General features: G+C 38.0%; 1 protein-coding gene across 16 annotated transcripts in view; it reads left to right on the top strand.

The window, feature by feature from the left end:
* Nucleotides 1-13,074, top strand: part of LOC103147521 (RIMS-binding protein 2-like) — a 68,195-nt gene that overhangs the window by 32,401 nt on the left and 22,720 nt on the right. For 13 of the 16 annotated variants that reach the window (XM_016678725.1, XM_016678721.1, XM_016678712.1 and 10 more), the window contains 8 exons: nucleotides 1,182-1,271; nucleotides 4,668-4,790; nucleotides 7,950-8,054; nucleotides 9,356-9,406; nucleotides 11,290-11,494; nucleotides 12,467-12,624; nucleotides 12,757-12,836; nucleotides 12,941-13,050. In XM_016678725.1, coding sequence (XP_016534211.1) covers nucleotides 1,182-1,271; nucleotides 4,668-4,790; nucleotides 7,950-8,054; nucleotides 9,356-9,406; nucleotides 11,290-11,494; nucleotides 12,467-12,624; nucleotides 12,757-12,836; nucleotides 12,941-13,050 — 922 coding nt within the window. Of the gene's footprint in view, nucleotides 1-1,181; nucleotides 1,272-4,667; nucleotides 4,791-7,949; nucleotides 8,055-9,355; nucleotides 9,407-11,289; nucleotides 11,495-12,466; nucleotides 12,625-12,756; nucleotides 12,837-12,940; nucleotides 13,051-13,074 lie in introns of those variants that run through there. The other 3 variants (XM_016678718.1, XM_016678752.1, XM_016678761.1) reach the window with 3 other exon arrangements.

Below are 13,074 nucleotides of genomic sequence, written 5' to 3'. Positions count from 1 at the left end.
AATCTTGAGACACATTATAGGAGAAAATAGGGCTGTACAAATTTAACAGCAGGAGTACCTATAAGTGTGTTTTTTTCCCCCTAACATTGGAATAAACGTGATCCAATTATAGGCTGGAATTCCCCATGTTGTGCTGCTGCATTAAAACTTTATTTATTTGAAAGCTTTACCTGGGGTGCTGATAAATAAGGATAGACTATAAAACCTTCATTTTAATAATCTATTCTATTTATCCTTAGGGATGATAACTTCTAAGTTTAATGAATTGACGTTAAAAAGTGCGTCCTGCTTGTTTGATTTGTCTGTGTTGCCAGGAAGATGCCGAGCCGTTGTTGACTCCTTTTGATTAGGGAGCAGAGCTGACGGCTAACATTAATGGCACAGTTCAACAGTGGACGGCTGAGAATGACCATCAGCAGAATGAAGTGGCATTAGGTGCAAGGATATGGTCAGTCACAGTGAAATCACTCTTGAATGCTCATAGCTGCGAGAGGAGGAGAGCGCTGCCCTACTTTGAGTCTGGCATAATTACATAATGCTTGAGTACCTGCAGCACCAGCAGCATGACAACTTCTGACTGTGAATGTGAACTGTGGAAAGAGCAGACAGGTCCTGCACACTTCTCAATCCTTTTTTTTACGCCTTGCAATTTAATTTCCTCTCAAGAGCCTTATGCGCCTGTTTACTTTTGACTGACAGGCCGTCAGTCTTTTGGTTCTAATATCTAACTTTAAAGAATTTTTTTCCCCCCACTTTTTTGTCAACCTCTTTCCCTCCGTCTACCTACCCCTTCCTCTCCTGTTCTCTTCTTCCAATTTTCTTGTCTTTTTTAGCTTTCCTCTTCAACTGTCGGTGCCACATACCAAATAGAGGGTGACAGCGTTCAGCTGTGTGTTTTGTACCCCAGACAGGATCTTAGAGAAAAGCTTATCTGCATGCACACACATTAACACTCACAAACACGGCGGGAGACGGAGGGAGGGATCGGCACAAACCTGAGTCTTTCATCTGTCGCTTATATAATCACTTTAAGATGGAGTGGCTCTGTGTGGCTTGCATATATTATACAGTTAGACATTAAATCATTAGAGCAAAAAAAAAAAAAAAAAAAAAGGTTTTCCATGATAATATGACAAGATGGTAAACTTCTCCCTTGGTGCTGGCTCTTCTTCTTTTTCCAGAAAGCGAAGCTCCATGCTGCCTTGCAGGAAAGAAATCGTCTGAACCTAGAGCTGATCAACCACCAGCTTAGGGCATCCAAGCATGAGCAGGTGGGGACGTTCACACATTTTATGTACAAATCTACAAACTACAAGTACACACACCTCAGAAAATCATCAATTGGAAGATATTTGTTATTTTACACGGGCGTGGGCCAGGACCAGTATCAAGTAGAACTGCACAATAAAAGGAAAAAGTGCAACTGCAATACTTTGTTGCAAAGTGTCAAACTTTAATACTGTGACAACTGCATTTATTGCTGTTAACTCACACAGACTTTTCTTTCATTTTTTTTTTTTTTTTTATCACAATGTTCCCAATCCTCCATATGAGCTTTAGCATGAATATAAATGCTGGTACCTGCAAATGCTACTGCCATTTTGTATGCATATGATCTTACCAAATGTCTGTCCCGGGAGTCCTTTGCAATTAAAATACCACAAATATTAATATCATTATGAAGATAATGACAAGATATATTGTTGCAGAGTTAGTCTCAAGGAAACAAAGTCAAGGTTATAAAGCTTTCAGTTTTGGAGTCAAATAGTTTAAGGTTATTTTAATAATAATACAAAAAAGAAAAACAGAAAAAGGGCCAAAGTGACTGGACCTTTCACCAGCTTTACAAAGTAATAAAACGCTGCCACTTTCCTATATGTCACTAAATTCTGCTAGTCTGCTGGCTGAACGAAGACCAGTACAGATTTCCTATTCAGTTGGGAAGATAGAAAAATAAATATACTGCTAAATATTTCTGGACTCGTGGATTGCAGCATGAAGCAGCATCACCCATCACTCATGCTACGGTAATGCTGTTTTAAAATACACTTGGCAGCTGCAAGCAACATATCTATTAGATAGATATGTTGCTTGCAGCCCGGCTATCCATAGCCCGCCTAATTTACAAGCTAATAGCAGGTTTTACACTTGGACTGCTTTATAAATAGCAGAACAGGAAAAAACAGCAGGGCATGCTATTCTGCAACTGAAAACTACTATTAAACTGAGCGAGTATTTATTCTATATTATTTTTCTTATCTGTGTATCCCAACCAAAATTAAAAATCATGCAGTTTTCTAATCTGCAGTAAGAATTATTGTTGCGTTTCTGCTTTTTCCACTTTAAAAAGTTAAATACACTTTCTGGATCTTCATCACCAACTTCATGACACAAACCATTTTCTTTTGTTGTCCAATCTTTACTAAGCTCCTGAAAACGGCCCAGAACATAATTTAGATAAAATGTGCAACTTCTCATGTCACCCATCTTTTTTCTTTTACTTCCTTGTCAAACGAATGAGATGTTTTTAAAAAGACGCCTCCCATTTAGACTAAAATCAGAGTAATACAGCTGCACCAGCCATTTGTTGTAGGCCAAATCATGATTCATGTGTTATTTGGGACTTTTAGCCTAATTAGCAACTGTTATTCCTCGCTAATTTTGCTTGGAGAGTTAAATAAATGCCATTCATTTTAGCTTTAAATTTGTGCACAATGTCTCCTGATGGTGTGAAATTGTGGTAATCTTACTCCAAGTTAATCATTCTGCGAGAATCATATTCTAGAGTCTTAGCAAGGTAGTTGTGCATCTTCATATGACTTACACAATACCTTATAAATGGATTAGTGACGAGAGTAATTCCCACAGATCAATACGACTGGACCAGTGGGGGTCATCCTCAGGTTACAAACATTTTCATTTAATACTCGTTTGGGTTCCTTATGTCATTATTTTCCCCTCTTCTCTTAATAATCTTTGTTTACATTGACCCAAACCTTCAGCCACTGCACCTGGATTTGTAGCTACAACCACGAGTCTTGTAATGGAGACAGTGGCAGACTGAGATAGATGCTTTGGCAACAAAAGTGACTTTCAGAATGCGGGTGGAGCGGTGTAGGGGGGTTGTTGACATGTGTCCAGGAAGCCCTGCTTAGACCTCTTGCTCCATTAATGATGCCATCTGTGCACAGACAAGGTGGGCATGGAAGCAAAATAGAAACGGGGCTAAAAGCATGTTCCTTCCTGCCAGATTTGTTGCGGGAGCGAGGGTAGGAGGCTTGTAGGGATGACTGCGGGTAGAACCTTGTTTGGATGATACGCTCTTATCGAAAAAGTCATAGGAGATATTAATAGTTGAGATATTAAGACGGTGGTGATGTAAGTGGTTGAGAGAGCTGTAAAAATAGACTTGGTGGTTAGCCAGTATGTCAATGTTTTTGTTTTTTTTGACAGTTTTAATAAAATAGAGGATTGCAGCAATTGTTTTGCATGTTTAAAGTTCTTAACAGATTTCAGAGCATGCTCTTTGCATTTTATGCCTCCCTTATATGAAGTGAGTGGGTGGTGAATTCAAAGGGTTCGGCTTGCAGTTTGTGCAACTGGATGTCACTGATTCCTGTACACTTCACAATTAATGAATGAGTTTAAAATGTATTTGTTTCTCGGTATTTTACTTAGAAAATACGCAGATTTGCTATGGAGTCTTAGGCTTTTTTTGTTTGACAAGTGGTCAAATTGACGAGAGGAGCTCAATGATAGCTAGAAAAAAGTGTGTGATATGATAAAGGACTTTTAACGAAAACCAAAGTGGAAGAGTTCAGTCAGTAACATACTTCAGATGTATGGAGCCATCGCTTGATTTTAAGAATCACTGACATTGTGCAAAATATGACCATTCCACCATGAAGGAGTGCAAAATATTATTCGCTTTCAATCATTTTTCTCATTATTTTTGTGCATACGCATGACGTGTCTGGAATATGTATCTCTAACAAAAACAGCATGTAAAATATTGATAATATTAATCGTAATAAATGCTAATTAATGGTAATCTGCTGCTTTTTTTGTCCATGCAAGCATCAGAAGAGTTAGTTCCCTTCAGCAGCTCCCGCCGCTGTCACAAATCCCACAAATTAAATGAGCTTGTTTTCTTTGCAGCTGCCTAATTTTGTGCGCTCTAGGTGTGCGAGCTTATCTATTGTGCTCCCCTCAATTTTTTGGTAATTAATGAGGAGATGAAGGCTGCATGGCTCATGGGTGGCTCAGCTCAATCTTGTCAGGCCACCTTTAGAAGAACCAGCTCAAGGCTGACATTAAAGCGAGACGCTGGGTGCTCAAGTCTGCAGCTCAAAGTCACCAAGGATAAATGGAAATGTCCTGATTAATTTCTGGTCAGGTTGTGAACTCAAAAATCAAACCTCAGACCAACAAGATAGAACATGTAATTTATTATAAATTTAAAACATAGATCTGGTGCAAAAGCAATATTCAGAAAACACACATTCTTTTTTTTTTTTTTTTTTTTTTCCATTCTAAAAACAAATCTGTTGGTCACATTTCATAACTGTCAGTTTCTGGTTTGCAGATTGCGACTTAGACTTCTCTAATTATTTCTCATCCTTTCCTGTCTAAAATCTGAGCTCTGTTTGTGATTCGCGTCCCTCCAGGTGCGATGCGACTATGTCCAGCTGAGACAAACGTTTGCCACTGTGAGACGGGAGAAAGACGAGGCCCAGAAGGAAAGGAGCCAACTCCAGGCCAGAGTCGAAAATCTGGAACATGTGCTAAAGGTAAGACCTGCTGTATGACTCTGTGTCTTATTGACAAGCTTTTGACATATTGAAATCACAAGAAATTAAACAGGGTTTTAAGAGATTTAAACGACCTCTGACTGTGTTTACACATTTAACACAATTGAACTATCTAACACAAAATAAACCCATTCTGTTCAACTCCACAGACAAAGTCTGGAATTCCAAAAACATGAATACAAAAATCCTGCAAGCATCCTTCTGAATGTAGTTGGTGGCACTTGACATTATTTTTGGAGAAATTGAATTAAAATGAACCATTATAAATGCACACCCCTTCTGGGGTATTTGTAAGTAAATTGTGTCATTTTACCAAAATTCGTCATGTAATTTACAGTGGTCTGCTGCATGTTCACAGTTCATTATTTATAAATTCGCCTTTTTGCAGATTTTCTAAGGAATATAACTCAAAATTATTTGATGTGGACTTCCTTCTGGAGTTGCGCGAGATGGTTTCTGCTGGTCATATTAATCCATATTAAGGTATTTTTGGTGTGTGAACAATTAAAATAGGCAGTGACAGGTATTTTCAAGGGTTTATCAAGTATTCACAGGTTTCAGCTATTTGTGAGTGAACATGGTGCTTAACCACCTCAGAAAGTCCACTGTTTTAGTTTATTTGAGCAAACAGTGGTAGCAGTCAACAAGAATAGCTAGAGCATTTATATGCCAACCTGATGTCATTTTACTAGTTAAATGCCATTGTTTCTTTGAGAATATTTTAAACAGCTTTGCACAAGCTGGAGATTTTGCACATGTTCTACATCATCATATGTGGGGAAACAAAAACTCTCTCCTTCCTGAACAGGCGTGGCATTTCCATGGTGTTTATAATTGCATATAGTCATTAAAAAAGAAGATTTTTTTTCTGTGGTGTCACAAAAGAAAACATTGAGTTTAAGGTGTTGCGTTAACTCACATCTTCCCTGACATCATTAACTTAAGGGCTGTCAATCTATGATGTCATCACCTGGCCTCTCCCAAACTGCACAAATTATGAAAAGGCATTGCAATATTCTGGCTTTGTTGAAGCCCCCCAAAATTTCCCCCCTTACCTCAAGAAGAGGCTTCTTCTTTTATTGTGTTCCCATCTTCCAATAGTAATCAAACAGTCTCGCCGCTCTGTGCGCAGCTCTGTCGTTACAAATCGTCGTCTCCCTGCATCTCCCATTGATTGTCTGTTTGTCAGGATATTCGAGAGATAAATGTGCCCATATGAGAAAAGCTGACCTACTCCGTGATACAGCAATGAAAGGTTTGTCACTTTCTCGTTTAGCATTGATTACGGAGACAAAGACACTATTTAGAGAAAATTACATGGGGCGGTGTGGGTGGAGAAAGCACAGATGATGGAAACACAACATGGAAAAAAAATGGCTCACTTGAAATTTTTCCTTGTTTAAACCTAATTGGGATGAAGCATCATGAATCTTGTTTTGAAGCGAATGTAATCTGGTAACAAAAAGCTTTTTAAACAACCCAATTAGGTTATATTTTTATCACTATACGTGTTTAGGAGGTATATTGATGACTAGGCAACATTCGTCATCTACATCAACATGTAAGAAAAAGGCCAGTATGCTACAGATTGCACTAAATTGGTTTTGATTGACTCATAGCCTCTTTTTAACTTGTAACCACCTTAAAAATTATATTTGTTTACATTTTCTTGCTGCGTCGTTTGTGAGAAAGGATTCAGCAGAGTGGCAAAGGGAACAATAAGAACATGTGTTCAAAATTCACATCAGTAATCTACTCACATAAATTCAATCTGATCAGTGAAAGTTCTCGTTATGTATTTCTGTTAAAAATGTAGGATGTAGGCATTAGCAAGGTTTGTAAAAAAAAAAAAAATAAAAAAAATAAAAAATCTGTTTCCACCAAAGCTCCACAGCAGCTTAGAGCTGTTCTGATTATGCAAGCGACTGCATGTTCAGGACACCCTGAAGTCACTCTGGGAGGTAAAGAAGCTTTTCTTCTTTTTATTAGAATGAGAGAGAACATGAGGGTAAAAAATCTAAATGTTCGAGCTTCCTCAGCCATTTTCCCTAAATGTGAAGGAAAATCTTATGATCCTTAACTTGGTTTCTGAAAGATATCGTTGCTGGTGTGAGAAGAGAAACTGTGTCAACATGACTTGGCCAATTTGGCAAAGGGTAGATAAGTCGTTTCCAAACGTACTGGAAGGGATGTAAGAGATGAAAGCTAAATAATGCAGCAAAAGACAAAAAAAAAACTGCTGAATGCTGTCTTTATTTGCTTTATGTTTCCCCGCAGTAGCATTTCATAGAACAATGGGGAATGTGCAGGAATATATAAATGATGTCACCCAGATCGAAGCCAGTGCAGTGCCTTCTTATTTTGGTGGTTGTAAGAATGCTAAAATTACACAAGATTCTAACAAGTGCATGTTGAAGGATCTCTGTGGTGTAAATGCTTCAGCATTCACACACTGAAAAGCTGATAGTCTCTTAATATAAGGAGTTTAATAGATGCACACCATTACAGGAGAGAAAAGGCTCCATGTTTGAAACTTGAGGTTTAAAAGGCTTAGGTAAATAAATAAACTGTGATATTATTTAACTCTCGTGTCTCATACTCTATGGCTACACCTGGCATGTTGCTCATATTACTTAGAAAGCAAACCATGTAGCAGCAGGTTGGTAGGTACAGATCAGCCGCCAACCAAAAATAAACCAAAGACACAGATAATACCAGGATTTATTGGCTTGTTTTAAAGAGCTTAAAGTGTAATATCTGTCAATAAATACACACATTGTTTTCGTACACACTGACCAAGTACGGTTTTATGGGTAACACACTCTGGACTTTGCTCTTTGGGGCTTCATGAATTTTATTGAAAACGATGTGATGCCAGCTAGTTTGTGCTTTGGCAGTATTTTAATAACATATCCCTCTGTAGCCAGTGGATAGAAAAAACTGTTTGGGGTCAGTGACATAACTAGCCTCTTCTTAATAACCACTACGGCTTGAAAAGTCAACTTTTCTGCAACTAGCGGTGAAGAAAGAGTCTTGCTTGGTAAATCTTTGGAACCATCTCTGAATAGCATAATTCCTCTCTCTCTCTCTCTCTCTCTCTCTATATATATATATATATATATATATATGTCTCCACAGCATATGCACGAAGCCTTGCAGCTAAAACAACATTTGCAGACAGAGTATGAGCAAGCATTGGTGGCCTTTCACAGCAATCAGAAAGAGATCAATCAGCTACAAAAGGTATGGCAAAGAAGAAAATTAATCACTGAAAACTTGTTTTCTTTTTCCAATATTGATTTTGTGCAGCGACTTTATGCCAAAGCTACTTGTTCAGTTATTGATGTATTAGCAGCCCATTTTTTGCTGATTCACTGTCACACAGTCAATGGCACTCAACTAGAAAATAAAAAGATCTCGGAAGGCTGTCCAGTCTCCAGTTTGATAGCAAATACAAGTTTAGCTTCAGTGACTTGATTCTGTGATTAATAGGGACATTGATATTTTTTCAATCTGTAGTATTTTATGTATTTTCATTCCTGCTTTGGAAGTTAATGACATTGAACATTGCGAATAACCAGTTTGTTATTCTGTATAGTGATCAATTTCAGAACAATCAGTTTTTGTCTATAGTTTGTTTGCTGGGACAACACAAAACCCGAGAGTGGCGCCAGCAAACGCTTTGCAGTCAACAGCCACTGAACTCTAAACTTCACGTGACACACAAATTAGTTCAAGAACAATGTGTACAGGACTTTATGTGGATCCCCAGGCCTGCTGCAATTAAATTAAAGTTTCAGATATAATGGTGTCAGTCTGGATATGGTAATTGACAGGAACACAGAATCTCTAACTCTACAAGTTGTCAAATATAGAATTTGTTGATGGTGGGATTAATTTATAGAAGTATTCATCTTGAGTTGGGTATGCTGTGGTATGCCAAGCCAAGAAATTGTGGATAATTAACTTGTTGGGATCAATTTGGGGATGGTCATTCTTAACCAAATGTGTATTTCCACATTTATTCTTTGTAGATTATCAAACCTAGCTGGATTAAGTTGCCTCAAAGTCAAATCTTAGTCTCATCTGAGAAAGGAAAAGATGAATTCATCTTAAGCATTTCAAGCTCTTTTACAGGAGTGCCAGTAAAAGTGGCTGAGAGTGTAGGTTTTTCTGTTCCTCTGGTTTTACTTAACTTAAATTTGGTGATTGCAGTTAAACCAAGAATAGCTCCTAACTCATCCCAGATGTTTTGTTCTGTCACATAATGTGTTTTTCTTTATATTTAAAAACTTAAAGTTCCTTAAAATTACTTACGGACGTTTTAACACACCTAGGAATAGATCAGATACCCCTCACTAGAGCGGTGCCATCAGGAGCAGGCAGCTACTCAGCGATCGAAGCTCTGCCGAACCAGTGAGCCTCTTTCAGGCTCGTCCACAGTACCGCGTAGGCAGGATGTCAGCTGTGTGATGTCTAGTCCACCTTGCAGACTGTGATCACAGTGTCAGCTGTCACTATGTGTTTCTTTGTGTTCGCTGCAGGCCTGGGATCAAACTGACCAACAGCATGAGGAAGCAGTACAGTTATTAGAGGTACAAATACTCCTCATGTCTCATAAATAGGGCTTAATTTCTTTTTCTGTGATTGATGTGGTTTTAATACTGAGAAACCACTGAGATGCATTTCTATAAAATCACTCCAAGACTCTTGAAAAGACATTAAAGACCAAAGAAAAACCATCTTAATTCTCTCTACAATTAGAAACGATGTCTATTCTACTGAATATGTATATAAAAACAATCATTGTTCACAGATAATAATCAAGTTGAGGATTCGCCACTCCATTTTTCTTTATAAAGAAGGTCTTCAAACAGTATCCAAAATGGGGGAGGAATTTAAGTAAGGACTTAAAAAAAAGATTAATTATTTCTGCTGATGGTGCTACAAGAACATTTAGGAAATCAGCAAAATCTACCCAGCTTCCTTCTCTGGGGTTCATGAATATCCATGGGATAATTCATGCAAATGCATCTTGTAGCTGTAATCAGGCACAAAACAGTTCACTGACCAACACTGCTATGGAAACCATGCTGGAAGCAAAGCTTAACAAAAGCTCTCTTAGTTGTCAAGTAAATACAAGAAACTGCTGACAGCAGAGGCGCAGGGCTTTCAGTGCGCCATAATGACTCCGCTGACAATATAATAGGGCAGGTTACTTAAAAATCCAAAAGGCTTGGTATTTTATGCAGAAGTAAGACTGATAAAAAAGTGTCCCAGCTTAATTTTAGCAATAAAAATCAACAGACGAAACCTTCCAACCTGAAATTGAGAATGAATCTGAGGTGTACTGAAGGTGCCATTAGCTGCATGTAATTTAATCGCAAGTTTCCCAAAGAGCTACAGTCACTTGTAGGTTACAGACACCACATGAACAACTTCCTGTATTTAGCATCGTTATGTTTTTACCATCTCTCATGAGTCTCTGAGCACATTCTGCATTCATATCGTTCCTTCTGTGGCGCTCCGAGCTTAGATGTGTTACTGAGACATTGGAATATAATTTGTTGTTGCACACCATAAATGTTAATAAAACAAGCTTTAAGACTTTAAAATTGTAAAACTTGTTTAGCAAACATGCTTTGCTCCCAAGAACAAAGCAAGAAAATTCTGAATTTAGATTATTCTTGACCAATTGTTTTATAAATTATTTTTCCGAGTTCAAGAACTTGATAACTTGGAGTAATGTCCAGTACCTTCGTCTATTAAACAGATGCTGGAAGATTACATTAATCTAGAACTGGCATCCTTTGGAAACCTACTATATTTAATTGTTTTGCATTTAGAAGCATGTAGTGTGACATGTTGTATCAATGACGTCCCTCAGCTGACCATTTTCTTGATCGGTCAACTGACCTGCTTTGTATTAAAGTCTTCTAAAATACGCTACAGAAAATAATTTTCTCCTTTTGCCCCAAATCCTGCTGTGATAATGGGTCTCATGCTTCTATTAGTGCAGTTCAAGTGAGGTCATGTTATTAGTCACATTAGTATGATTCTACTGGGCAGGCAAACAGTTTCGTGACAGAAATTAAAACTCTGCAGTGAGTGAGTTAGTACTTTTCTTGTGCAGTAAATTTGTTGAGTCAGTCTTTTCCACACATTTGTTTTTGTTAAACCCACATGCAACTATTTATGCATTTTTTTTTTACTGTCATTTCATGTCAGTAGCTTCATTAAAATGTAGCTATTGAGAAAAACCTTGAGATGCTGTACTCTTATTTTCTAACTCTAACAATATGCTCAGACTCTAGAATTTTTACTTAGGAATTATTTTATAATTAGGCCAATGTTCAGTCAGCATTCACTAAGAGGACTAGGACTTTAGAGGGCTGGTACCTGTATAATCAAATATGATAAATCACTGTCTTCCTCAGTACAGTACACTTCTTTCTGCTCTCTCTCCTTTCTGTCAAAGGTCAAACTTTGTGACCTGGAGCAGAAATGCAGGTCACACAGTGATCACTTCCACCAGCTGTCGAAAAGGCTGCCAAACATCCGTTTGCAATCAGAGCCTGTGGAGTTCCTGAATAGTAATTCTACCTTGGTGTCCCAGATCCCGACCTCACCAGAGGAGAAACTCTCCCAAGTCATTGATGAATTTGAAGCCCGGTTGCAGAAAGGTTTGTTAACAATTTCACTTATTAATCAGATGCTTGATGTATCATAATATATATATATATATATATATAAAACACTATTACACACTGTAGGTATTTAATATATTTTTCTTTTTTTGTTTATTGCAATGAATTAGATGTTTTTAAAGGAGTATTTTTTAAAGTTTTACTTTATGCATACCCTCCTTCACACCAATGCATTGACATTTTCCAAATAAGTATTCTTTGTCAAACCAGAAAATAATAATCTGGGATTTTTTTTCCAGGTCTTGACAAACAGATTGCAATGACATACTTATGCATAAACATGTAATACACAAATTATTTTTGTACCCATCAAAGAAGACTTTTTTATTCCGTTTCTAAAGCTGAATCTATGTAAGATAATCTAATATTCTACTTAGGAGTTGGTCATGTTATATAATCTAATACCAAAAATAACCATATCACTGCCAACCAGGTGATTCCTCAAGAGCTTTTACCTTAATCCGTGTCTCATGTACTGTGTCGGCTCTGTGAAACAGATAACTTTCAGATACTGTTGATGTTTGATGGATTGGTGTGTAGATATGACACTTTATATGTTTTCCTTAATTTACTTTTTACAAAACGTTTCTTGTTATACACTGAGATACTAAGACAACCACAACTGCAACTACACCCATTTCTCATGCACTTTCATGCATTCAATCACCGATGCTGAGGAAGTTGTGTCTTATAGTTTTCTCAAAGAATAAAACTTTTTGACTTCTTTGCATCTGACTAAATAAGCATCATTTCCCTGAGAGATTTTTAAGGACACATATGTTCTGCAGAAGGTAACTACTGACCGAGGCACAAAAACCTTTTGGCGTGAAAGGTGTTAACTGTGCCATTGCTTAACGACTGAATCAATAGTTGCGCAATGAACAGCTAATGGGGTGCATGAGGAATGACAGTCTCTCTTTATTTACTATTTAAATCAATGTCTCCTAGGTGATGAGAGTGCACCAAATGCTCAGCTTCTGATCCCTCAGTTTCCACCCTGCCCTCTGCAGACTGAAGACAGTGAAGCATTCAAACTGCTGTCTGTCAAATCCAGCACCGTAGCAACGGATCGCTCCAGCAGCCCCCGACAGCATCCCCCATCAGAGGTGAGAGTGAGTGACGCCACATCGTCACGCAAACCTCTCGACGATCCTTTTAAGTGGCTTAAAATAAATCTACTTGCATCCCAGCATCTTTTCGGGTGGAAATGGTGACTTGTGACTGTGATTGATCAATAGATGGAGGATGAGACAAGCTCATCACCAAGGTCCAAACCTCGCTACACAGGCCAGGTCCGCCTTTGCACTGCCCGTTACAGGTGAAAGAGACGAGCATCAAAATATTTGTTTTGATTTTCAGGTGTGCAGACTTGGCACCTCACTCACTAAACTCAACATATTCTTGTGTCTTTTCTCTGCTAAGTTATAACCCTTATGATGGACCGAATGAACATCCAGAAGCAGAGCTCCCTCTTGTGGCTGGAAAATATCTATACGTGTATGGAGACATGGACGATGATGGCTTTTATGAAGGTGAGAGGGATTTTTAAGCTGTTT

Source organism: Poecilia formosa, unplaced genomic scaffold, assembly GCF_000485575.1.
Source record: "Poecilia formosa unplaced genomic scaffold, Poecilia_formosa-5.1.2 Scaffold6, whole genome shotgun sequence".
Lineage (NCBI taxonomy): Eukaryota > Metazoa > Chordata > Actinopteri > Cyprinodontiformes > Poeciliidae > Poecilia > Poecilia formosa.
The sequence above is the reverse complement of the archived record's forward strand: the minus strand, read 5'-3'. Positions and strand labels throughout refer to the sequence as shown.